Source organism: Neolamprologus multifasciatus, chromosome 7 (assembly GCF_963576455.1).
Source record: "Neolamprologus multifasciatus chromosome 7, fNeoMul1.2, whole genome shotgun sequence".
NCBI lineage: Eukaryota > Metazoa > Chordata > Actinopteri > Cichliformes > Cichlidae > Neolamprologus > Neolamprologus multifasciatus.
Genome location: NC_140445.1, coordinates 40,467,690 through 40,495,496, shown reverse-complemented (window position 1 = coordinate 40,495,496; position 27,807 = coordinate 40,467,690). Strand labels below are relative to the sequence as shown.

The 27,807-nt window shown below is 38.4% G+C and overlaps 1 protein-coding gene across 4 annotated transcripts in view; it reads right to left on the bottom strand.

Annotated features, from left to right (window-relative positions):
* Positions 1-1,047: 1,047 nt before the first annotated feature.
* Positions 1,048-27,807, bottom strand: part of cadps2 (Ca++-dependent secretion activator 2) — a 149,505-nt gene continuing 122,745 nt past the window's right edge. For 2 of the 4 annotated variants that reach the window (XM_085165256.1, XM_085165254.1), the window contains 3 exons: positions 22,551-22,658; positions 11,384-11,488; positions 1,048-10,719 (listed from right to left, as the gene is read on the bottom strand). In XM_085165256.1, coding sequence (XP_085021382.1) covers positions 10,549-10,719; positions 11,384-11,488; positions 22,551-22,658 — 384 coding nt within the window. In that variant the 3' untranslated portion in view covers positions 1,048-10,548. The other 2 variants (XR_014874912.1, XR_014874911.1) reach the window with 2 other exon arrangements.

The window sequence follows — 27,807 nt, the reverse complement described above, 5'->3', positions numbered from 1 at the left end:
GTAAACTGACTTTTCACCACTTCATATTTTGAACTGAACTAATAAACAATACTTTTAAAAATAATTATGAGTGTCATCATAAGGAGTAGGTTATTCTGCCAACCTACCCTGGATTTTCGCGGTGTTATTTCCCCCCCCCCCTGTTAATTCAGTTCTTACATTTTGTTCTTGAAATATTAATTTCTCTTAACTTTATTTTATACTGCGCAACTAAATTTATTTTTTAAAATAATAACTTTAGAACTTTAGAAGTAGAACTCCAAACCTGTTCTACTTGTTTTATTTTATCCTCCTCAAACGGTTACAGGAGAAAGTATTTGTCTTTACCAATTTCTGAACAGAATGCCAATAAAATGAAAGTCAAAGTCTTGTTGATTTAATGGTACTTCTTTTGAGTAATCGGTGACAGATTTATTTTGAAAATATTTTAAGATTTTTTTTATTTAATACATTTTAAATGAGAACATAATATAAACAAGACCATGAATTTTGCTAAGAATTATCATGATATTAGTGACCTGGGGAATGTGTGTCCTATCGTCTGCTGACTCAGATTGTCTTATTGATTTTTATGTGAGTGATAAATGTTTTGTGAGTTTTTAGTTGTTAGGCATTACTGAGGATTTTATTACAAAAAAGAAATTAATCCTTAGATTTTTAAAAAAAACTTTCTGGTCTGTCTGGAAATGACTCAGATCTCCACCATGCTTGTTGTGTTAGTTACCTATTGAATAAAGATGCTACATATCCAACACTGTTTCTCAAATTTCAGATGATTTTCCCTGAAACTGAAAACAAACATTAAATTACACAAACACACACATACCTAACCATAACCTAATTGCTACCCTGACACTAAAACCACATTTTGAGTCTCAAAAATGTCTTCAAACTTGTGGGGACCGGGATTTTGGTCCCCATGAGGGCTGTTTGTCCCCACAAGTATAGTAAACTACCAATTTTTCGTCCCCACGAAGACACACACACACACACACACACACACACACACACACACACACACACACACACACACACACACACAGTCTAAACACCTTCACATTCGTTTTTTATTTTTACTACTTTCTACATTGTAGATACAAACCGAAGACATATCAAGATATATGGAATTATGTAGCAAAGAAAACATTGATAAATAACTCTAAATATGTCTGATATGTTAAATTCCTGAAAGTAGCCACCCCCTGCTTTGTTGACAGCGCTACAAACCCTTGGCCTTCGCTCAGTAAGCTTCATGATGTTGTCAGCTAAAATGGTTTCACTTCACAGGTGTGACTTGTCAGCGTTCATTTGTGGAATTTCTTGTCTTCTCAGTTGTGTTGTGTAAAAGTCAGAATGGTCCACAGCTGACAGCCCCATTTAACAACTGTTAGAATTTAGCTGATTGGTTCTTCCCATAATATAAGTAAAGAGAAATGAAAATCCATCATTACTTTAAGAACTAAAGGTCAATCAAATTGCTGCAACTTTGAATGTGTCCCCAAGTGCAGTTGCAAAAACCATCAAGCGCTACAATGAAACTGGCTCATACGAGGACCGCCCCAGGAAAGGAAGACCAAGAGTCATCTCTGCTGCTGAGGATAAATTCACCAGACTCAGAAATCACAAGTCAACAGCACCTCAGATTAGAGCCTGGATAAATGCCACACAGAGTTCCAGTAGCAGACACATCTCTACATCAACTGTTCAGAGGAGACTGCACGAATCAGCCCTTTATGGTCAAATAGCTGCTAAGAAACCACTACTAAGGGAAAGCAACAAGCAGAAGAGATTTGTTTGGGCCATTAGACCAGTGGAAATCTGTGCTTTGGTCTGATGAGTCCAAATTTGAGATCTTTGGTTCCCCCCGCCGTGTCTTTGCAAGAAAGGGTGCATGGATGGTCTTTACATGCATGGTCCCACTGTGAAGCATGGAGGAGGGACTTTCTAAAAGTACCATGGGAGGAAGAGCCTTCAGCTTTCAGGCTCCTTTCCTGTGTTCAAAGTTGGTACCATAAAATTTTTATGCAAATTGGAGATAGTCAAGCAGAAAATATTATAAAAATTATTAGTTTTGTCAGTATTATATTTAACTGTCTTTGTTAGTTTTGGTACATTTAGAAGTAGACTCATGTGGTTAGAGATTTTCAGTTTCTTGAGTTTCAGTTTCGTGCTACCCTTTTCTTCCCTTGTATCTTGTTGAGTCACGTTAGTTTCTGTGTTATTTTGCTAGTTGTTTTCTTTTTGCGCCTTGTATTTAGTTTTACTTTCTTTGTTTCATCATTGTGATTAGTTTTAGCTGTTCATGTTTCTGAGGCGTTTCCACTCCCAGTGTGTGTGTGGCCACAGTTATCCATGGGATTCTGTAGATGGATTATTTTAGCTTTCCATCGTCTTATTCTACTCATGACTTGCATTAGTCATTTACATTCCAAGAGGTAAACTAAAGTTCAGAGGACATATGACCTTGTAATTAATCAACAGGGCAAAGCTTGTAATAGACACACTGGTTCATTGTGTGGATGTTACACTTTGCCTCTTTTAGGTGCGAAATGCACACATGCAGAAGTTGCATACCAGGAGGGGGAGATAATATAGTTGAGCAAAAATGTTGCTGACCAGGAAAGGTATGAAGTACATTCCAGGCTCCTTCTTAGGTAAGATTAAGCTAGATTTCAAATGAATTTACATGTAAATGTGTTAGTAATGTCTCTTTACATGCTTGTTTTCATTTTGGCTTGAAATAAAACATTGCCCACTGATGGAACTCAGCTTACTCTAACTTCTGCATGCACGTCCATTTCACGCTCATGTGAGACAAAGCATGACATCCACATGGTTGACCAGCTCGTCTTTTACATGCTTTGCTGTGATGTTGGGTTAAATTAAAAAAAATTTCCCCAAGTGAAATACACCCTTCCCTCCTATAACAAATGTATCCAAAAGGCTTTAAACAACAGCCTAACTGGTGTTCCCCTGTCATCATCACAGTAAGTGATGCTAAACAAACCAGAATTCCACATAGTTTTAGCTGTTGCAGCCAAACACTCCAAGCTATTAATTGATTTATACTCAGTTTATCAGTCTTTAAGGCTACCATCAAGCGAGTAATAAGATGCCTTTTGAAAACAGAAGGTAACATTTGCCAGATATATACTGTCATTAGTCAGAATGTTTTGTCAGACTTCACCTTTACCAAGAACCAAAGGTTTTCAGTTTGTGTACAAGCTCTGCATCCAGTGCTGTGTGAAGATGTGTCTGGTTTCTCTTGAACGTCTCCAAAAATTTCACAAGATGAGCTATTCCATATTCCACACTCCACATTTGCAAGTCAACAGGAGCATCAGGGAGGCTGGGGCTCTCTGGCTGTCATGGAGTATTTGTTCCCTTTCACTTGTGGCTTTCATGACTCGTAGTTTGTCTGCAAAGTCCAGAAATTTCACTATCACAACCCCAGGTGGCAGGAGACCATATCTCAACTTTAGCTCCACTACCAATTCTGCATGCTGATATAATCACCAAGTCCCCATGGAGCCACTTTTTGAAGAAAGTACACCAATAGGTGGTGTATTATGTTAGGTTCTTCTTTCTCCACAAAGCAATACTGGAGCTCTCTCAAAGTCACCATTGGGATCCAACAGGTTCTTGGTCACCTCTCCGGCTTTCTACCCCAATCAGTCAGATCGGCCAGGTAGCCAGCTCTGGGAAGAATTCCTGGTTCTTCTTTTTCCATTTATGGATGATGGAGGCCACTGTATTCATTGGGACCTTCAATGTTCCAGAAAGTTTTTCTCTACCCCTTCCCAGAACAATTCAGTCTCAGAGGTCTACAGACTTGGACTTCATGCAACTTTATATCCTGTCAGATATGAAAATGATGCACTTTCGACTTTGCACTGCAGAGTTCCCACATGACACACCTCACTTCTGTTTAAAACTCAAAATTGTTTCTCATTTACCCCTTTATTCTTTAATATTTTGGGTTCCATAACTAGTCATATTTATGGAACGATCGTGGGGCGATCGTGGCTCAAGAGTTGGGAGTTCACCTTGTAATCGGAAGGTTGCCGGTGCGAGCCCCGGCTCGGACAGTCTCAGTCGTTGTGTCTTTGGGCAAGACACTTCACCCGTTGCCTACTGGTGGTGGCCAGAGGGCCCGGTGGCGCCAGTGTCCGGCAGCCTCGCCTCTGTCAGTGCGCCCCAGGGTGGCAGTGGCTACAATGTAGCTTGCCATCACCAGTGTGTGAATGTGTGTGTGAATGGGTGGATGACTGGTTGCGTAAAGTGCTTTGGGGTCCTTAGGGACTAGTAAAGCGCTATACAAATACAGGCCATTTACCATATGAATTGGAAAATCCTTCAATTTTCCATTAATTTTTTTTTATCCCTTATATGATCCTTGAGAATCAATAGTTCAAAAAAAAAAAAAGCCACATTCCCCAAAAATGCTGTATTTGTCCAATTTAAATAAATCTTTTAAAACTACTTCAGTCTGAACAATAAATATTAAATGTTAATTACGTTTTTGCATTTTAACCCTTTAAAGACCAGTATGCTTAAATAGCTACACTACAACAAAATGATTTTGATAAAATACATTTAAGGAGTACATGATTATCCATGCATTTTAATTTTTTCTACAGTGTCAATTTTTTTTATTTATTTATTTTTTACAAAAACTGACACTCAAGGACCTAGCAGAAAAAATGCCACCTTCCCACAAAGATTTTCCACTTTAAATGACACAGTCTTTTAACAGTACTTCAGCCTGAAATATAAATATCAAATATTAATTATAGCTTTTGGATTTGAACCCTTTAAAGAAGAGGGACTCCAGCTGACGTGGGGCAGAGGCTGCAAATGGACAGGCTGGGGTTTTTGCATGTAAGGTTCACACATGGTGCTGCCAGCTCTTCTCTTTCTATCTGTGCAAAAGTCACACTGCCCTTACATTTGCTGACGAGAGGGGATTGCAGTGGCACGCTGCAGACTTGAATTGATTAGATTTTTTTGACCTGTAAACATTGTCCAAAATGAGCGTCCCTATGCAAGCCTGCCCTCCATGTGTGTCAACATAAGCCGCTGAGTGTTTCCCATGCAGGTTTGTCATGGCCACAGTTTGAGTGTCATCCATCAGCAATAGTGCACAGATTGTGCCATGGTGTGTAGGTTCTGGGATCAAACCTCTGGCTGCTGGGACACAGCAGTCTTTCTGGGAGAACAAAATATGGAGATGGAAAAGTCCATCCACTCACTGTTTCAACCATCTCCTCTCCACTCCGCTCTCACCTTCAGATGAGTCAGAGTTGGACTCCAGCTGATCTGTTTCTACCTCTGAAGCCTCCTTCATATCAGCCTCAGAGGAGGATGAGGTGCCATCTTTACACTCATAGTGCATGATTATTTCCAGAGCCTCCCGTGTGCTCTAAAGTCTTGGCATCTCCAAAATGACTGATCCTGCACTACTGCTCATACTTCTAACCATGGCCGCATAAACTACTTAACATAAAGGAATGCATTTGTTGATGTCAAGATAAATGTGGGATAAAAAATTGTATTTACAATATTTTTCAGTATTTTTTGGCCACAGGGTAAAAGGTGGCGGAGCTTAGTTTTTGCGTAGCTTAACTATTTTAGGCCAATTTAAAGAACTGACAAAACAATTATAAAAGAAAATAAACATTCATATATTCTGGCAAATATTAGCTATATTCACTAAGTACAGCCAAAATAGCATGAAAATAATTGTCAAACAAATTGTCCCCAGGAGTCTCTAAGGTTATTCACTGTTACAGGTTTTACATGTTATCTTACATTTTACGTGTCAATTCAGTCTATTTTTGTAATTATATTTTGATATTTCATGCATTTAAAAATAACTGGAAAATTTAGCAAAACATATCAGAAATATACCAGCTTTATTACTTAAGAACTTACAAAACAAACAAGATGGAAACCAGGAACAATTAATCAAATACCAAATACACAAATCATTGAGGGAAAAAAAATGTAAGGGAGGACAAAACAACGAGGACTCAACTGCACACAAAAAAATTTGGGAGGCAACAGCTGGGCAAAACAAGACAGGTGAACAGAATAACTAACGAGAAAAGGGGAAGCAAAACACAACACGCACAAGACAAGGAACTATCAAAATAAGACTAAGACGTGAACTTCACACAGTGACAGAGATAAACATGGAGACATGACTAACACTATCATACTGAAAGGACTACACCGCGTTCCAAATTATTATGCAAATAATATTTTTCTCTGTTTTTCCTAAATAGTCGATTCAAATGACAGTCAACATAATTTTCGAGTCATCAACCATTAGAGTATAATTCAAATGTTATTGAACAAACCTCCCAACGAAAAACAGTATGATTTTCAAAAATAAACTTAAAATGCACTGTTCCAAATTATTACGAACACAGAGTGTCAAAACATTTTATAGGTTGTAGAGAATTGAAAATGGCCATTTGTCAAATTTGCAGCATTAGTAGATCAATTTTAGTGAAATCAAAAGCCATTTCAATCAAAAGCATCTTAACAGGCCAAGTTACATATTAACATAGGACCCCTTAATTGATAGCAGTTTCACAATTCTTGCATCCATGGAACTTGTGAGTTTTTGGAAAGTTTCTGCTTGAATGTCTTTGCAGGATGTCAGAATATCCTCCCAGAGCTGCTGTTTGGATGTGAACTGTCTCCCACCCTCATATTGTTTTGTTTGAGGATGCTCCAAAAGGTTCTTAATAGGATTGAAGTCAGGGAAGAATGGGAATCACACCATGAGTTCCTCTCCTTTTATGCTGATAGCAGCCATTGATACAGAGGCATTCCTTGTAGCATGAGGTGGTGCATTGTCTTGCATGAAGACGGTTGTGTTGCAGAAGGCACAGTTCTTCTCTTTCTACCATGGAAGAAAGTGGTCAGTCAAAAACTCCACATACTTTGCAGAGGTCCTTTTGACACCTTCAGGGACCCTAAAGGGGCCGACCAGCTCTCTCCTCGTGATTCCGGCCCAAAACAAGACTCCACCCCCTTTGCTGACAACACAGCCTTGTTGGGACATGGTGGCCGTCCACCAACCATCCACCACTGCATCCATCTGGACCATCCAGGGTTGCGCTGCACTCATCAGTTAACAAGAATGTTTGAAAATTAGTCTTCATGTAGTTCTGGGCCCACTGCAGCAGTTTCTGCTTGTGAGCATTGGTTAGGGGTGGCCAAATATAAGGTTTATGCACAACTACAAGTCTCTGGAGGATCCTACACCTTGATGTTCGCAGGGCTCCAGAGGCACCAGCAGCTTAAAATATGTGTTTGCTGCTTTGTAATGGCCTTTTAGCAGCTGCTCTCTTAATCTGAAGTATTTGTCTGGCAGAAACCTTCCTCATTGTGCCTTTATCTGCATGAACCTGTGTGTGCTCTGACTCAGCCACAAATCTCTTAACATTATGGTGATAATGCTTAAATTTTCGTGAAATATCTCTGGTTTTCATTATGTGTCCAAGGCATTCAACTATTTCATGCTTTTCAGCAGCAGAGAGATCCTTTTTCCTTCCTATATTGCTTGAAAATGGTGGTCTGCTAAATAATGTGGAACATCTTTCTTTAGTGGTTTTTCTTTTAATTGGGCTCACCTGGCAAACTAATGATCATAGGTATCTGAGATTGATTTCAGTGATCCACAGAGCCCTGAGACACAATTCCATTCATGGGTTTAATTGAAAAACAACATATTTAATCTTTATGACACTTAAACACAATTTGCATAATAATTTGGAACTCAGTGTAGATACAGAGATGAAGAGCTATGATATAAGTTAGGTCTCAACATCCAAAAGAGCAAATCATGAGCTCACAGGAAAAACTCGAAATATCTTAAAATTCAAACCGCTGGGTAAAAGACCCCGGACTAGGACCGACACAAACATGATCAGAAGGTTAAATTAACTGGCAGATTATTGCAAACATTTGATCTGAAGAATACACTGAAATCAGTATGTAGCAGAGCTTCTGACATGAACTTTAAACATTGAAGCTTGGCTCTTGAAGGATGACTACAAATCACATTTTAAATTGCACAACATAATTTATAAGCATTTAAGCATGGAAATTATTATGTATGATATTGTTTTTTTTTTTTTTTTAAACAGGAATTGGCTCATTGGTGTGGCAAGGACAATGGAAAGCTACGTTAAATATACAGTTGGAATTTGCTAAAATTCGCAGCTGCCCACATGCACAACCCAAATGCCTTCTGGAGAAAGGTTTATGGCCAGACGAAACAAATGATATGAATGATAACAGGTATACTTGGAAGAGTAACTGTGAGGCTTTCAAAACTAAATATACTGTATCAACTGTCAAGCATGCTCTGGGGCTAAAGAGTATGATGGCATTGAAGCATGCCATTATTCTGGGGCTATTCTTCTGCCAGTGGTACTGGTACAATGGCACTGGTGCACAAAGCAGATGGAACAAGGAGGACTACCTCAAAATGCTGCAAGATCACCTGGTGGTTGAAACTTGGATGAAATGACCCCATTTGATCATTTTAGTCTTAAGTAGCTTGATCACTTGAGAGTTAATGTTCAATTGTCATTTCAGTGGTCCACTGAAACTAACACTACTGATGAAAACTGGGCTGTGAAATCAGTTTCTTGACCATTAATATACAAATTGCCATAACCATTGATCAACATCCACTGATCAGTTTCAGTCATTATCTAAATGTACTGTTTATAAGGTTGGGGAAACCTGCATTCAGCTGAGACTGAAGAAGTCACTTAGATGAGTGACGAAATCTTCAACTACAAACAGATGAACAGAAACAACTTTTGGGGTTTTCCTTACCTGGATGATGCATCAAGACATCAGTAACTTAAATTTGCTGATGTGAAACCTAAGCAAAGACGAGCTACAGGTGCCTTTGTCAGCATCTACATGTAGCCACACCCCTAAAAATGCATTACTTCAGTACCAGTTGAATGTGTCCATTCACTTACCATGAAGGGAGAAATTAGCTATTAGCTTAGCAATTTTTACATGTGAGTAGAATCATTATAGGTTGTACTGTATAATGCAGCAAACGGCTGAAGGAAATAAATAACTAGCAAACATTTTGTTTTAATCTGGGGTACAGGGCATTTCCAACGTTAGGCTACAGCTGTGAGCAAAGACATAATAGAAAGCGCCTCCAATTGCTAAGCTTTACTATACAAAGTTGCACCAGAGCATGGCTGTATGTCCATAAATCAAACAGCAGAGAATCTGTGAAGCACTGATAGTCACATCTAATGCATTAGTGCGTTCTGTCTATCAATCACACACATTCATACTCTGATGACCAAAATCAGAGAGCAACTTGGGGTTGAGTATCTTGCCCAAGGATACTTTGGCATGTAGGCTAGAGCAGCCAGGGATGGAACCACCATACTTCCAATTGGGTGACTGTACCTCATTGCCTACAGTCACCCCTATAATGAAGTAAGACTATGTAGAGTAGAATAGAAATAATACACCCATAACAACTAAATATTGTTAACATAACTTGGGCTGTTGCCAGACTGACTCACCTCCTTTGCTACGACTGGTTATTGTGTTGTTAGCTCTATCATGAGGTGGACTGGAAAACACTCATAGCATCTCATATTGCATATTTGTGTGAATGTGTGTAAACTCTATATTACATATAAACACTATATAGTACAGCTAACCTGCAGTGCACTATACCTACCAGGATGGTTTATCAGTAGTGGCTAAAAAGCTCCATAGTTTCAAACTTGGCTATGTAGTGGAAACGGGGGAATCAGTAACCAATTTTTAGCTATAAGGAAATGATAAGCTCTCATTAGGTATTTTTTGTGTTTAGCCCTCCCCTCCATATGCCAAATTTGCACATTATTAATATAGAAAGTTTTGTACGTTATCACCTGGTGTGACTCAAAAGGATTAAAAATTTTGAGATACTTTCCCTCAAACCACCATTGCAAACTCCAGCTGACCTTGAGTCTATTTGTACATCTAATTTCTGACCCATTTGACCCCTTTTGTACCTTATTACATTTCAGAAAAAATACTGCATCTCACTACATTTACTTTAGATTTATGTCTTTTTATTTACTGATTTCAAGAATTCTAACATATGTGCACATGTTGTGCATCACTATGTTATAGAAATAAATTGTATATAATTGTAAATCAGACAAGAACTGAAATAGTGGAGAAAATACCATGGAGATGTAAAACCAAAACTTTGAGGTTTCTGAATGCCAAGAGTGTCAACAGTTGTTGATGAGCTGTTAGCAAAACAACTACAGCAGAATAGAGCATCTCTCTGGCCAATGCAATCTAGCACTAATTGATAACTTGACCACAGCAATATTTCAGCCACAGTACAAGAAAAAAAAATCTGTAAACTATTCTTTCAGATTTGTGTGAATTACTTAGTGAAGTGTAGTAGTGTGTCACAGACTGCAATCAAATGTCCATTACAGAGGATAATAATCAAGCAGTAACCGGTTGTGTGCAGATGTGTGTTTAGTCATCCTCTACATCACTGTCTCTTGTGCTGATGCCCCGTAGGCCATCACCTGCCTTGACAGCCACAGTAGCCTCCTCCATCGTCAGCCTGTTGTAGATGGTTTCATAGTTTTTGATGTTCAGTGTGCTGTCCTGGACTCCCTGGAACCTGAAGTCATGATAGGTCTTCTGTTGAGGTGAGAGGAAGATAAAAAGAGAAGGAATAGAAAAAGAAAATACAGAAACCATCTCTGGAATGTATTAAGCAGGATAAGGTGTGTGCCATTCACTGTTCGAAAGGACAAAAACAGGAAGACTGAGGCCCAAGGACGTGCAGTCTTTTATGTGCCATACCAGGGCGACAGACGATAGCATGCAAGGAAGAATGTTTGCACCTTACATGAGGGATATTATAATTCGTTGTCTCATTGCTTTCAAGTTAAACTCTGTATATTAGTAACCAATGAAAAGACAAAGAGAGTTGGAAGCAGCAACAGCCCACAATTGAGCATTTTTTTTCCTTCACGTCTACCCGCCTTTTCACACTGCTACTTACAAGGACACGTCAATGCGGCTCGAGTTGTCTTTATTATTTCTTCCTTTCCCTTTTTGTCAGATCTGACTCTTTTTGCACAAATAAGCCAGATTCTAAGATGTTCCTTTAATTGAATGAAGCCAGTCTCGGGTGATTCCCTCCATTTTTTTTTAACTTTAAAGAAAAGATGGCTTAAAATGTGGTAGCTGAACGCAATAGGTCATTTTGAATGACAAACAATCCCTTTTGGAAAAATGGACATCTTTGTCTATCAAATGGTTAGGCTTGGTCTCTCTTACATACTTCACGTTTATTTACCTTAACAATGTTGATGAGTGTTTTCAGCTGATACATGTGCAGCTGCAGGTCCAGTCTATCAGTGAGCCAAACACATATCGCCCTCATGGAGTCAGTGTACCATTGCTGTAAGAAACAGAAACAAACCAAACAGGACAAAGATAATTATGAGAAGAGAAAACAATAGCTAGGGATAAGTCGAAGGCCCAAACTATCAGCTCTAAATATTTATCAGTTTGGCTGCTTCAACACCGGACAATGACAAAATTAGATTTTAAATCAATCAATCAGGATGTTTTTGAAATGCAGAAATGCTTTGTTTCAAGGGGGCTAACATAAGCATTGATTTGAGTATTTAGAAATTACAGCCATTTTTCTACAAAGTGCTGATCGTCAGAGATTCAAAAGTAATTGAACAATTTTAAATAAATTGGATCAAAATCGTTTGCATTCTATGAGTGCACGAAGTCCAGACCTGATAACAACACCAGTTTTTGTATTTAACAACCAAAACACATACTATATTAGGTTGAGATCAGATGACTACCTCAGTGTTATTGCCTGACTTGATAGGGGTGACTCCATTTCACCCTATCACTAGTATCCTGCTCTGTCACACTAGTCCTCTTCATATCATTCACTACAACCACCATGGTTTTCTTCTTCTCCATCTCCTGCTTGGCAGCTCCATATTTAGCATCCTTTGTTCAATATATCCATCATCCCTTTTCTGCAAATGTCCAAACCATCTCAGCCTTACCTCTCGAATTTTGCTCAACCTCAGGCCGTTCCTCTGATGTATTCATTTCTAATCCCTTCTATTCTTACCACTTCCAAGGAAAACCTTGACATTTTCAGCTCTAACACCTCTAGCTCTGTCTCCTAGCTTTTTGCTAGTGTCACCACCATTTTCAAACCACAGATCATAGCAGGTCTCACTACCATCTTGTAAGTCTCCACCTGCTCCACCCTGCCTGGAATCTCCTCTTCATCTCTCTTGTGTACTGCCCCTTGCTTTGGAAGGTTGACCCCAAATGTGTAAACTCATCTGCCTTCACTATATCGACTCGTTGCATGTTCACCTGTCCAACTATCTCCTTTTTATTCATACACATGTATTCTGCCTTGCTCCTACTGATTTTTATTCCTCTTCTCTCCAGAGAATACCTCCATCTCAGGCACCTCCAGGCTCTCTCTCACCTGCTTTCTACTAAATTGGAATTAGAAATGATTATTCATGCCTTTGTTTCTTCACAATTGAACTATTGTAATTCATTGACCTACAAAAAAAACAATGTACAAACACGCACAGAACTTTATAAAACATGCAACATTTTACAAAGTCACTGCAAACATTGCAAACGTACATGACTTTGCAGCATTAAAATGAATAAACCATGTAAAGATCTGTGTACTGGATTTTGTAGTATGTATAAAGTGACCTTTGACTGCTAGAGCACATTCCTGGAGAAAGCTTTTTCAAGTCTGTTTTTGAAGTCAACAAGGCCAAGAAAATACTCTGAGGAGCATCTTTAAACATTTTTCTTTTCAGTTGCAGCCATACCCCTGAAAAGATACTAATAAAAACTATACTATGTTAATTTAGCTACAGATACTCTGAACAAGAACAGTTTATGGTTTTCATACCTGTGTGTTCACCTTCAGATTAGTTTACGTGTTAGCCGTTTGCTTGTTGACAGATCTAAAATGCCTTGCTTTAATTCAGCTGACAACACCACAATGTAAGGTCAAAGGACATGTGCTAACAAAAGTGCAAAACTCAAAGAGGGTAAAACATTTATTTATTCAAAGGCACCAATTTACTGGTGAAGTCCTGAATACAAGGACAGAGTTCAGGGCTCTGCTTTGAACTTCAAAGAGTTGGAAAAAAAATCAGGTTCCTTCTTTGTAATGTTCATTAAATGATTTTCCTTCACATCTTCCACCAACAAGCCACAGCTGCAGGAAAATCAAACACACCTTTTCTCACCTAAAGAGCAATCCTCACTTACAGAAGCATTCAAAATGCTGCTGGTAAAATGCACACACTGGGTGGCTTTATTCAGTTACCAGTCTTACAAGAATACTTGCGGAAATTGCTCTGACACAGTAATGACCCGTATATTCAGATCTGCTCTGAGAGATCACCGCTGACTTAATTCTGTACAATGGCAAGGACTGTAATTACCTTCCCATTTAAGAGAGAAAAACAGTCCAAAGGTTTTTCACACACTTGACAAAAGCCAAAACACATCCATGATTACGCAGCTGTCATGCAAATATTTGATTCATTCTATTGTGAAAGCAACCTGTAACCTCCTACATCCTGGCTCCCAATTATACCAAAGTAATACGTTTTTCACTCAGTCTAAGTAGCTTAGCCTCGAGGAAATGCAACAAAATACAAACTTAAAAATTAGGGTTTAAGTTCAGTCACCGTTCCTGATTTGATTATTTTTCTGCCCAGGCTGCATTAAAGCATTTTCTCTCTTTAAAAGTCTTATCTTTTCATCTGGAAAGTAATCAAACGGTGAAAAATTATATGCTTTTAAAAGAAAATTAACTTCTTATTTAATCAAGAATTTTACATTGCAAAAATGAGCTTGCCAAATTGTGCTGCAGTGGAGTAGAAAAGCACTATACGAGAACCAATCGATTTACCACAAGAAGATGGGAGACCTTATCTTTAAATAGTTATTTTTAAAATAATTTATCTTTAAATAATTTTTAAAAATAACTAAGCTGATCAAATGAGAACTAAATTTTGCACTGCTGTATTCATTACTGTTGGACTAGATGATGACGGTTCTTCTTGGGGAGCAGCATTGGTGCTGGTGACACCAACAGACTGAATGAAGGAAGGCTGGCTCTGCGATTGGCTGCAAATTTAAAACTTGTGAAGGTTTTGAAACAACTAATAATCAGAAGTCGGGCTCGGCACTTTAGTTCCAGTGAAATGAACTCTTAAGGATTCAACATACCAAGAACTTTTTGACAATTTCATGTTTCCAACTTTGTGGGAACAGTTTGGATGGCCTCCATCTGTTCTAACACGACTGCGCACCAGTTCACAAAACAATGTTGTAAAGACCATGGATGAGTGAGTTTAACGTGCGAAAACTTGACTGGCCTGAACACCACTTTTGGACAACATCTTTGGGATAAATTAGAGCACAGTCAGGCCTTTTTGTGCAATATCACTTTCTGACCTTACAAGCGCTTCTGGAAGAATGGTCATGTGGGTAGCAAGCTAGGCAAAGATGCTCAGACCTCCGAACCTCCAACCCCCAGCTCCAGCTCTTCCAAGGGGGTACCCAAGGCATTACTGAGGTAACCGAGATTTCTCCAGTAGGTCGAGGGCTTGCCTAGGGTTCTCCTCCATCCCTGAGCCACTTCATTGATAACTATGTTGCCTCCTGGGAGTCCCCAGGAGGCAACATGTCATGGATGTCTCAACCACCTTAACTGGCAGCTCAAGCAAATGATTTTTTTGGTCTCACCATTGAGAGAGGGCCGAAAGTTAGATAAAAAGCATACACACTTTGCTACAGGCTTGTTGCTAGCTAGTTAGTGATGCTACACACCTGTGTTACACTCCTAGTCTATATGTTTGAATGATTCAGCACTCCTTAGTTTCTGTTATCATATTTAGGACAGATGAAATCAGCTGCACGCTTACACTGAGGCCCAGAGTTACTGCAAATATCAGAATTATCTAGAAATTAAATGTTGTCATTTTTAGATTTTAACATAAGACTCACAAACTCATGGGAAATAATACACTATTAGCAAAACACAGAATGAAAGAATTACAGATTAAAGTTTTCAGTTGAAAATACAACTGAAGACCTTTTATCTTTAATCAGGTTTTATTTAATGCTGTCAGAGAAAATGTCGTGCCCTCTTCATGCAGCTTACTACATTCAGTTCAATTATACTTAGACAGCACCTAATTACAACAATAGTGGCCTTGTAATTTGGCGAGATGAGCAGCTTTCCTAAACACTAAACTGAGTTACTTTTTATGCTTCTTTATAGTTACATGGATGTCTGTCTTTCACGTCACATTGCACAATAAGGTAATTTAGTCTTTATAATTTTTCATCATTTAATTTTGGATCAATTTAAAATTTACTCTAATATTAAATACGTATGCAGCATTAAGAGTGGGAATATAGGATGATTTCTCTGTTGTCACAAGGTGGGGTAGAGGTCTGAATCCAAGTGTGCAAGTCCTGTAATCACAAAGAGAAATGAATAATCACAAACTGTCACCTCTAAAGTTTATCCCTCAAAGCTGAAACCTTATTTTGACGCATCTCAGAATCTTCCCTTACATTTCTTCAGTTTAATTGTTCTATTGATGTGCTGACATCAGCATAACAGTAGAACAATACAATATATTAATTATACAATATAATATTTTACCTTTGACTCGCTGGTACTTTTTAAATTGAGATCGACAAAGATGATGTCGCAGGTTTCCAGTCAGTTTCAGTCGTGCTGCTGCAGGAACACAAACATAACATAAGGAGGCATCATCAGCGGTGTTCTGATCAGCTGCCTCAGCACTGGACAACATACATTAATGCTTCATATTATTTCTGTCAAAGGAAGTAAGCTGTGCAGAGTACTGCACATGTAACTTGGTGAACTCAAATTAGAACCTCAATAAGAATAATTCAGATCGCGTTTTAACCAGAGTACTTAAAACAAACTCTGTATCAAATACATAGATAAATGCGAAGAGTCAGTGCTAAAAATTTCATTAATGGAAAAATTAAACAAATTTGGACTTAACATACCAAATGCTACCATTTGGCATTAGCACATAAATGTTAGATTTGGTTATTTCAATTGTATGGGCTCAAATTGTGGTCATAAATATTTTGTAGTTGTAAATCAAATGCGTTGTTGTGAGAGTTGTGTGAGTTTTGTAACCTTGTAAACCAAAATACCTGAAAATTTTATGTTTGTGCATCTATAGATGAGAATTTGTGTCTGTAAAAAAGATTTGTGTTTTTTTTTTTGTTAAGGTCTGGTTACAGATACAAAGCAAAAACTATGTGTGAAACTCTGCACTCAAGTTCCCCAGCTGTGTGTGAGTTTGAACTCACAAGTATGAATTTTGACCCAATTTTTCTTCCTTTCAGCTGATTGTGATTGACATGACATTGACCAAATTTAACAATCCAATCAGAGAACACATGGGTTTGGCTGTCGGAGGGGTGCTTTACTGAGCATAAATGTTTCTGATATTTTGGTTTACAACGTTACAAAACTCAGTTCACAACTACGCATTCTGATTTACAAATACAAAATATTTATGGCCACAATTTGAGCCCATGCAATCCTGTCTCTTTTATTTTGCTGATATCAGCTGTGTTTTTGACCAGTTTTTGACAAACTGGGATATCAGCAAGAACTGATATTACAGGCTGAACGCTGAATGCAGTGAGAATATCTTACATTCTCTCAGTAATTCATCTTCTGTTAAAACTGCATTAAATCCACCATTAATAACGGGTTGCTGAAGTCCACACTTAAAAAACAAATCTGGTGTCACTGTTCTTACAGATGTGGAGAGAGAAACATGCAACTGTTTGCACAAATTCAATAACTGAACACGGCTTTCCCCAACAGCCGACAACGGTCTCAGCTAATTAGCTGTAGCACATTAATTAATGATTAGTTTCCAAAAACACATTTAACTTACCAGAAAAGTGCAACGGTGCCTGAGGTTCTTCTGTTGATTAGTCCAGTTTACTGCAAAACATTTTTCGCTGTCAGTTTGAAACAGGCCAGTCCTGGTTTTGGAAAATAAACTGTGGGCCTCCTCTCAGAATCACTACTGTATCTGCGCTTCCCAAACAAGTTTTTCCGTGACTGCTGCTGCCATCCAAGCTGTCATGACCGACTCTACCCCGATTTTACAGCATCGAGTTAATAACTAGAATCAAACTTCTGACAAAGGAGACCCCATGGACACAAATTAGCATGAGGAGATGAATTTTTCATTCATAATTCTCCCTGTAGATATTAATAGTTAACTATGTCACACACTGCTCAAACCTTTTAATTCAACGGATTTTTTGTTACTAATATACAATATAATATATAAAAAGGCCCGTGTTTCTGAGCTCGTGAACATCAGATTTCTTTCATAGATTTGTGGTACAAACGTGTGATTTATAGAATATAATGTTGAACATTAAACAGAAATAAAGTATTTAAACCAGAATCGACCTTAAACATTTATTTATTTTAAATTGATTAATTGAATTAATTTTACTTTATGCACAATTTTCCAAAAATACAGTTTTATATGTGCTGACTGCCTTTCTGTAAAAGTCACCGCGTGCTGCTGGTGACTGCTAACATGTTAACACACATCTGCACACCACTGATGTGTGGCTGCTTTGCCTCACAGCTAAATGCATTTGCAATAATTTGCAAATCATGTTGGCTTATTCTCTACAGCTCAGACTATTTACGCTGGTTTTTTCCTCTATTATTCTGGACTAATTAAATAAAAAAGAAATGTTGCAAGCATTTTTTTTTTAACCTAAATTGTAGCACATCACATCACACTTCAGTTTAGTTTGCATCACCTCATTTATGTGCGTCTGCTTGTGTCCTTATGCCGTCTCTGACAGTTCCTATGTGATTCCTAAAATTTTCATACTTTTTACACATCCTCCATCCCTCTATTATTTTCTCTTCCTCCTTTTCCTTCACAATCTTTTTTAATGCTGCAGTTCACATAGTATCCTAACCAGCCATCATTATTAACAAATGCTTGAGGATGTTCAAATTACTGCATGACACCCTCTGATTTTCTGCTCCTCCTCCATTCAAGGAAACATATATTTGAGTGTCTGGGAGGCGAGTTTCCAGAGTGAGTAATCAGCTGCCTGCTGGTTTCCTTGCAAACCGCACTAACCATCATGGAAATTGAGAATGAAGAAGGTCCTTAATTGAGATGATTAGAGGATAAGAGTGAAAACAGATGGAGGGAATAAGCACAGGAAGGATGGGGGAACAACTAGGTATGCATTGGTCTTGTAAAAATTATGTGAAGAAATGGGGGTATGCTTCTCTGGTGCCGAAACGATTTGAACATTTGAGATATATTCACGCTTTTGCACAATAAATGTTCCTCGGTTATAAAGTTGTATACTCCTGTATATAAAATGCCAGAGATGTTTTATTTCTGGGTCTATTTTTTGTTTCAATTTTTGAGATCTGCTTTTTTCCTTAACAAATATATGTTATGTTATCTCACATAAGAATTAAATTATCTAATATTTTGTTTTCTTTCTGAACTGAAACTAATAACAGAAATAAGGGGAAAAGAAAGAATCTCAAAAATCTAATTTTGTTTTGAAGGATAAATCTGAGGCTGAATTAAACTTGTTCTGAGATAAGTATTTTTTTTAACTGTATCCAGGTTTGTCCTTGGTTTGTCAGTTGTTCCCTCCTAAAGTCGAGAACAGAGAACTGTGCGTGTGTGTGTGATGCACACAGATGCTCCCTGATGAGCACTTGTACACAAAAAGACAGATGTTTGCATGCACAAGCAAAAGGGGAAAAAAACTCTTAAGTGTGTTTACAGTTCATGTTGATTCCCCATCTTTTCATTTTTGTGTTCTTTGCTTTCATAGCCTTTTTCTTCCTCTTCTTTAAATCCATCAGTGTTGACAAAGCTTTTGTTTTAAAGGTGTGGCAAATGTAAATAAACGTGCCTTTGACTCACAAAGCTCTATATAAACACGGAAACCGCATACCCATATTGCTGCTGGTAGGAGGTCTGATGCTGCTGTCGAACAAAGGATTTGGTTCTTTGTTTACACACAAAATGTATGTGCGCACATATATGTGTGTGTATGTGAGATACATGTTGAAGGGCTGAGTGGAGAAACCTCAAGGCCCCGCTGTCACCTCCTTCTTGGCGCATGACTGGGTGCTTCTGAGCTCTATTAGACTTACTCTCCTCGACCTCCCTTTTTCAAACACGAACGCGCACACACACACAAAATTCAGTCCAGTGCAGATCGAGCCTCAGTCACAACACTCTGAACTCTCGGAGGAGGCGGTGGGTGGCAGAAATCCATCGCTCAGCTTCGTGCCGCTAATGTGTATGAAGGTCTGAACTGCCATGTCTGAGTTGCCGCGTTAACTAATGATGGCGAGCTGAGGCGTGTTTGACAACTTTCTGCTAAAATATTCTTAAAAATCTAAATCCAAGTGGGGGCGGTAGGTTATGAAAACGGACAGCGTGGGATAGAGGGATGATTAGGCGGATGGATAGCTGGGTATGTGAAAGTGTTTTTGGCTCCAGCAGAGCAAGCCAAAAGCTCTTGATGTTTTCTAAGTGATAAACAGGTCAACAGAAGCAGTCAGTGTTTTCGGAACTAAGCAACCTGCTGCTGCTTCGAAAGAGGAGAATCAGTGTGTGCAAACACCTGACTGTGAGCTCTGTTTGTAGAGATTTTATAAGCATTTACTGTATATATAAGATTCCTATGAACAGATCACATACTATTCAAAATTATTTTCAGTTTTTGGTTTGCATGTCTTTATGTGTGCATAATAAATCTATTTTTTGTCTGTAATGAAACATTTTACATAACAACATAAAGCACAGAAAATATCAACCACAAACTGACTTGAAAGATGAGCATAAAATGTTTTGAGAACCACAGAATTAGTGGTCAAATTGGATTCACAGCAGTTACAAGTATTTCTAATGAGTACGTTCCTGTTTAGTCACAGTCAGGTTAGTGAGGCATTATTTAAAACAAACAAACAAACAAAAACTGCTTTCCATTTTTTTCTCTACAAAGATGCATTTACATTTAGAAAATCAGAAGTAACACATTTATTACATTGCCTCACAAGGCTCGGTACTGGGGCCTGTCTTGTTTACGTGTGTGTGTGTGTGTGTGTGTGTATATATATATATATATATATATGCATGCTTGTATACATACATGCACTTTTTCTTCCTTTTTTGGAACTAGACAAATTTACATCTTTACATTGAGGATACATTAATGCACATGTCTTTTGCTCAAAGAATTTGAAAGCTGCAGCTCCTGCCACTGGTAAAATGAAATACATCACATATTAATTTTATATCACCAGGGGAAAAAATGTTATTATAATAAACGTGTCATAAATGGTACAAATAGTCAAAGAGTATTGGAGAACAAATATCAAAATATCAAAGTTTTTTTCTGAAAGCTAAGGCTTTAATTCTAAGCCTGTACGTTGTTGCAGACTTGTGTGCATCTTTATCAAACAAACTGAAATGATTAGCTTATGCTGCCTGTTACTGAGCTTCCAGTTTTACTTACTGTGTACCTGCAAACCACAATGACATGTACACAAAGCTGCCTCATTTTTCTGGGACTTCTGTTTGGATGCTGACAGAACTTAAAACGAATAAGATGTTTTCTCGGTGGTACTGGTGATTAAGCGAGCACTTCTGTGTGCCACAGGTGGTAGAGCAGAGTATCAACTGTTTGCAGGTTTTTTGAAGTTCACTTCTGAATTCTTAACCACAACACTGATTTTGAAGAAGGTTTAACCATCAGAGCACAACACAGCTCCTGAAAGCAGCTTTACGTCCACTGGTGTGAGCCTGGGTGAACATGAACATCACACCCACAGGAACAACAACAGACCAAAACAAGCTGGAGATACTGGAAGCAGGCACCATTTCCCAGTATTCATGTTAATGAAAGAAATTAATCAGGTAAGTGGCGCCATATAGAAACACGCGGTGGCCCAAGGGGGCCCCAGGTGCCAAAGATTAAAATTCTGTCTTTTTTGTACATTTCATACAACAATTATGGAGTGTGTTAGGAGACTCTTCATTTACAAACAGAACTGGAAATGCATCCTGCTGCCATTTTCATAAAATATTTTCCCTCTGGCTCTCCATCTCTGAGCTTTGTCAACAATAAAAAGAGAAAAAAAAGTAGAAACAGTTCTACATTTTTTAACCAGTGGAAATGTTACATCAAAAATTTCTACACTCAAGAGCATAAGGTTTTATTTCCAAAAGTACTGACTTGAAAAATGTATTATTCAGCCTTCTGCAATTTGCCACGGAAAAAAAGTACTCCACCTATATAAAAAAAATGTCTAGCTCTACAACTGTAGGTGCATAAAGAAATTAAAAAACCAATTCTATAAACAAAGTCTGAGAGTAGATTCAAATCAGCAATTTAGTGACAGCTGAACAGAGAATAAAAGCATTTCCTGCTGATAGAAAGATAGATACTTTATTGATCCCACAAGTGAAATTGTTGAAAGAAATAAAAAATAGATTTTTTTTTAGATACAAATTCATCTCTCTTGACCCTGTTTTTCTTTAGGAATCTACAGAAAGTTAAGAGACAGGCAAAACAGCAGAGGTAAAGCATGTGCTCAAAGAACAGAGACAGAGACATGAAACAGAAACATATGTGCAAAGAGCTGAATGGCACACAAAGCCTATATAACCTTAAAACATGACAAAGTGCTTGCCCAGAGGGAATGGGCTCAATTTTGGAGAATATTATTGGATATTGACCTTACAATGTAAAGTTTGTCGAAATTGCTTTCAGTATGATTTTGTGCTATATATGCAATTTAAACAAATTTGTAAACGTCAAGTTGGCTTGGAGTGGTGTTTTTTTGATTGAGAACAAATGCACTTTCATATTGCTGATTTGCTTGAAGCGTTAGCATTCCTGCTGAAACAACTGTTGGCTGTGAAATAGTGAGGAGAATGTTAGACCTAACTTACTATGTCCCCAAGACAGAAAGGCAGTGATTAACTTACATTTAGAGTTTAAATGTTTTTACATAATTTTGACATCACATGCAAATAGATCTATGACTGTTGCATCATTTAGCATACTCTTTCAGAAGAGCATTTTGATTTTAAATGAAGAAAAAATAAGGGGATTTGTCCTGACCCTGGTAAAAAAAAAAAAGAAAAAGAAAAAGAAAGAAAAACTAACAAAAAACCACAACAATAAAATGAATTTTTAAAAGAATTTCTTTACACATGACCAGTTTGCTATTTTAGGTTTTTGCACACAGAATTACAGATTAACAAAGAAAGTTATGTATAACAATAAAGTAGGAATATGAACATAATTTCAGGCAAACTGGAAACAGTACTTGCACTTACATCAAATACGGTCTCAATGTAGAGCTCATCACTGACACCACGGTGCAGAATGTCCTGGTTCTGTCGTACAAAACTAGTGTAAGTGTCAGCCAGATCCATCCTTGGTTTCTGCAGGACACAGGACAAAGGCAGGCCTGAGGGCAACTCATGGATGGTAGAGCATGAAAATACAATGTCAAACAATGTTACAAAAAGTATTTTTAGCACAAAGTTGAAACGAGACATAACTGGCATTAAATGTGAATAACTCAAAAAATAATGGTAGATTGCAATCTGCAGATACTCAGCTGGTTGTGCATGATGAGGTCTTCACACATTCTGAAATGTAGAGTGTTTAATGCAGCGAGGTGGAACACACATCCAAACACTATTGTCAGTGTGAAAACAAATAGCAATGCAAGCTAATACTCTTAGTGAATAAACCTTGATGCACTGATCTTTTGATTGTTTGGTCACTTTGGATCCACAGTGCATCCACTTCGATTGTTCCACATTTTGTCACCTTACAGTCTTTTTCTTGTAATGGATTAAATTCATTTTCTTTCCACCTCAAAATTCTAAACACAATACCCGTTTCCACTGATCATCTGTCAGATGTTTTTACAACTTTACTGGAATTCCACCTGTAGTAAATTCAGTTGACTGGACATGACTTGGATAGGCACTTATATATCATATAGGACACCGGGCAATGTAAAGTCTCATAGCTGACAGTGCATGTCAGAGGACAAACCAAGCCATGGAGACCAAGTTACTGTCTGCAGACCATTTTCCAACAAGTCAACAACTCTAAACACACAGCCAAGATAATAAAGGAGTGGGTTCTGAACCACTCTGTGAATGTTCTTGAGTGGCCCCGACAGAGCACAGACTTGAACCCGACTGAACCCTTAATTAACTTAATAAATAGCACTACTACATGCATCCCACTGTTCTCCTGGATACTCTGACTACTAATGGCTAATACAGCTTACTGAAGTTCCAGGAATAATACATTTAGATTGTCAAGTATTCAGTAATACAAATCTGTGCTGCTGTTGACATTAGCTAAGAAGTCTTTCTCTCACATTTAAAACTTCTATACGTCTGTGCCTTTCCAAATGATCGGCTGACACAGTGGACAAACGCAGATGCTCTGGAAACTCTTGCTTGTACTCTTCATTGGTGGACATTAAATTTAAATGGCAAACATTCAGTTAAAATTACAGGGTGCAAATTAAACAATTATAAGGATAAATATGTTCTGAAGTGAATAAAAAGTGTATGATTTACTAAAATAATTTTCTCCGCAACAATTACAAGCAAAGCCTAACAATTGTTTTCGCTCAGGAAACGTTACCTGCTGTTTCTATGATAAAAAGGAAAAAAAATCCCGCCCTGGACATGCTGTCTGGAGATACTACACCTGTAATGCCAATAGTAATTGCCTTGACATCTTTCACAGCCATGTTTTCTGAGCTGACGTGCATTAGGCCCAAGAGGAGACTTGTCATTCTGTTTTCTGTGCTGCACAAGAAAACTAGAAACCTTCTGGCTTCACTTAAAGGCAGGTAGGTTAGATATGGACTCAATATTTATAATTGTAATATTTCATCAAAGACAGCATAAAAGTCATCAAATCATATCACAAAGTTTCAAGAGCCTCAATATGGGCAAAGTCCAGACAAGGTCACACTGTTGTCTCAAATAATTTTTAAAATATGCAAAGTTGTGAAGGCCTCCAAGGTTATGCCTGACATTACAATTTAGTGATTTGTCTGCATCGGTCCATGCAAATGAAGCATACATCCCTGTTTTTAAACACACTCGCCCACACAGACACCCGAGCAGCAAAGCTAACATAATTAACTTATTTGTCAAATAGTTGCCTGACAGTAAATTAATTGGCAACTACTTAAATGACAAATTAATTGTTCAAGTGATTTTCCAAAGAGAGAAAAAAAAATCAAGCAGTCATTAGATTATTGTAGCTTCTCAACTTTGACAGTAACTCTTAGACGAAGATAATGTGACCTCTCTGGTAAGTTGAATGTCTTCTGGTAAAAACTGTCTCAGCAGTTGTTTCAAAGGTCTATCAGAGAATGACAGACTGGGGTCAGTCAGAGACGATTAGCTGTAATTCAGACCGACTACTGAAGAAGAAAACCTGCAGACACAAGAGGTTAAAGTGGGGTCACATGGCTGCAGGGGGACTGTTGTGTGTGATAAAAAGAAGAGAATGGAGTGTTATAATCATCCTGAAGAAGTTACCCAAGCCCACTGACTGACAACCCTGTCATAATTCTCATAAGGCACTAGAGTGACTGGGGAGGTAAGTGTAAAAGATGATACTCAAATGAGTATCGTCTCTTATGTACAAGCAGACACTTTGAGGTCATGCCCATGTTGATGCAAATATATTTCAAAACTATTTTTGCAGCTGTTTCTGTGGTATTTGTTGATTTCAGTTCAGAAATGCAGTTTTGTCAGATATCACCTGCATCCCCACCTTTACCTTTGATGTGTCTTTTAGCATTGGCTCTCTGATGCACAGTCCCATTTTATGACCCTACATCGTCCCTACTGGAGAGGTGGAGGTGGCAGGAATCATAACAACATCTGGGTAGTTGACTTATTAAAATAAGTTAAATCACTTGAAGTTCTCCTTTTTAACTACATTTTGATACCAGGTTCATTCTTTAGCTGTGATTCTTTCTTGATAATATTTTTTCCTAATAAACTCATTTTTGATACTTTGAAATTCAGAGCCTTGTTTAAGAATATTTGAAATCCTTCTCTGACAGGGTTAAGTTCTTCTTATCATCCTAAGACTGTGAACAATAGCAGTGATCTCCAATCTCAGTCTCAAAAACATCTTTTCTATGGTCCCAAAAATTGCTTACGACTTTCAGATTCATAACTTTTGCAAGGCACATGCTATAGTGGATGCATACTGAACAGTATTAACTTGTCACTTATGCTTCTAACTGATGCTGTAATATTTTTTTTATTTTGAATGTCTTCTGGTGATTCATAGTTTATCAGTTCTCCTGTATTAAATTCATTCATTTCAGGAAAAAAAACATTTTTTTACTTACCATGTTTTATTTTCTGCTTTATTTTGATAGTTATTTGTGCCTTGAGTTCAGTTTGACTTCCCCTTGTATAATTTCCCTGATTACTTGCTCCTTTGTTGTTCCCCAGTGCATGCACTTCCCCTAATTTGCCTGTGTTTTTAAGTAGCTTTAGTATTCTCCCTATCCTCTTTCAGTGCATTTGTTCCCTTTGATGTTTCTGGTCGTTTACAGTTTTATATGGATTGACCCATATTATCAAGATAGCAATAATAATCTAGCAATCCTATTGATGGTGTGGCTGCATATCAGAAGGTTGAGCAGGTCATCTACTCCAGTCTGCATGCCAGATATAGACAAGTGCTCTATGAATGTGTGAATGTTACACAGAAAAAGGTGCTTGTATTAATAGGTGTGACTAGATGAATGAAGCAAATTGTATAAAGCCTTTGAGTCCTCAGGTATGGTAGAGAAACACTATATAAAACCAGTCCATTTAGCAGAAGAGAAACCCTACAGTCAAAAAATGTTCCTAACTTCCATCCATCCATTCGCTTCCACTTATCCTTTTCAGGGTCGCGGGGGGTGCTGGAGCCTGTCCCAGCTGTCATAGGGCGAGAGGCGGGGTACACACCCTTGACAGTGTTGAGGAGTAACAGAATACATGTACCGCCGTTACGTATTTAAAATACAAAATAGGAGTAACTGTATTCCGTTACAGTTACCGTTTAAAAAGGTGGTATTCAGAATACAGTTACTTTGTTGAAATAAATGGATTGCACGGCGGTACTTTCCTGTTTCATACTGTGGCGGGTCAGGACTGTTTGGGTTTTGTTTGACAGCTACATTCTGTAGTTCCAGGTGGCAGCGTTACGGTTGCCATGGTTACAGGGTGCCGCTCTCTCTCTGTTTCCTGGGTGAGAGAGGCCTTTTTGTTGTTGTTGTGCTAAGCTAATAGGCAGAATGCTACAGGTATAGCTCTAAAGAATGTAGCATCGTGGGCAGTGTAGTCCGTGCTGCAGGGAGAATGGACTGCCATACTTGTTATGTGTCTGTGAGCGAGGGAGGGAGAAAAAGGAGAGTGGAAAAGTACGAGTTGTCATCGAGCAGGAACGGGAGCTGGAAGCATGTAAATATAATAATAACCACTGCAGCCAAGAAGAGCGCCTGACGAGCCCAGTTGTAAGTAAGCTATTAAGACTCGACTCTACACCGTGTTCGTGTTTTCCTCCAAAAACAATAAGTTCCGTTGGAGCAGCCTTTCAACGCCTCTCTCTGTCTCTCGCTAGCAAAGTTGACCCAGACAACAAAGTAAAGCTAGTTTTCGGCTACGAGCCGACACAGAACCCACCGTATTAGTCAGAGGTCCCTTTACTACGGTTCGGAGCCGCGGACCTTCAGTAACAGTAATAAATCACAGCAATAGTACATTCATGTAGTTGTAAACAGCATGATAATATATTAAGTAATCCAAAGTATTCAGAATACGTTACTCTCATTGAGTAACGTAACGGAATACATTACAGAATACATTTTGGGGCATGTATTCTGTAATCTGTAATGGAAGTAACCTTCCTAACACTGACCCTTGACAGGTCGCCAGTCTGTCACAGGGCTAACTCACAGAGACAGACAACCATTCACACTCACATTCACACCTATGGGCAATTTGGATTAATCAATTAACCTATCCCCACAAGCTGCATGTCTTTGGACGGTGGGAGGAAGCCGGAGTACCCGGAGGGAACCCACGCAAACACGGGGAGAACATGCAAACTCCACACAGAAAGACCCGGTCTGATGGTGTAATTGAACTCAGGACCTTCTTGCTGTGCGGCAACAGTGCTAACCACCGTGCCGCTGTGCTGTTCCTAACTTTACAAGTGAAATTCCACTGGAGGTAGTGAGTTGAAGATCTCATGACAAGGCCTGGATTTACTGCATGTGTGGTGGCCAGTTCATTTACTAGCACAGATATTATGTGCAGCAAAGTTCCACAAGCAGGTTGAAATGTTAAAACCAGGAGCAACATCGCTTTGAACTTGAACATACATTCTCTTGAGGTGAATAACAATATCTGTTGATAACAACACATATTAAGGCCAATCAGTGCTGCATACATTGGCGTGAATTGGCTTGATGCCATGACAAGTCACGTTAACTTAGTCCCAGACATCAAACGGCACCTCTAGATATCTTATAAC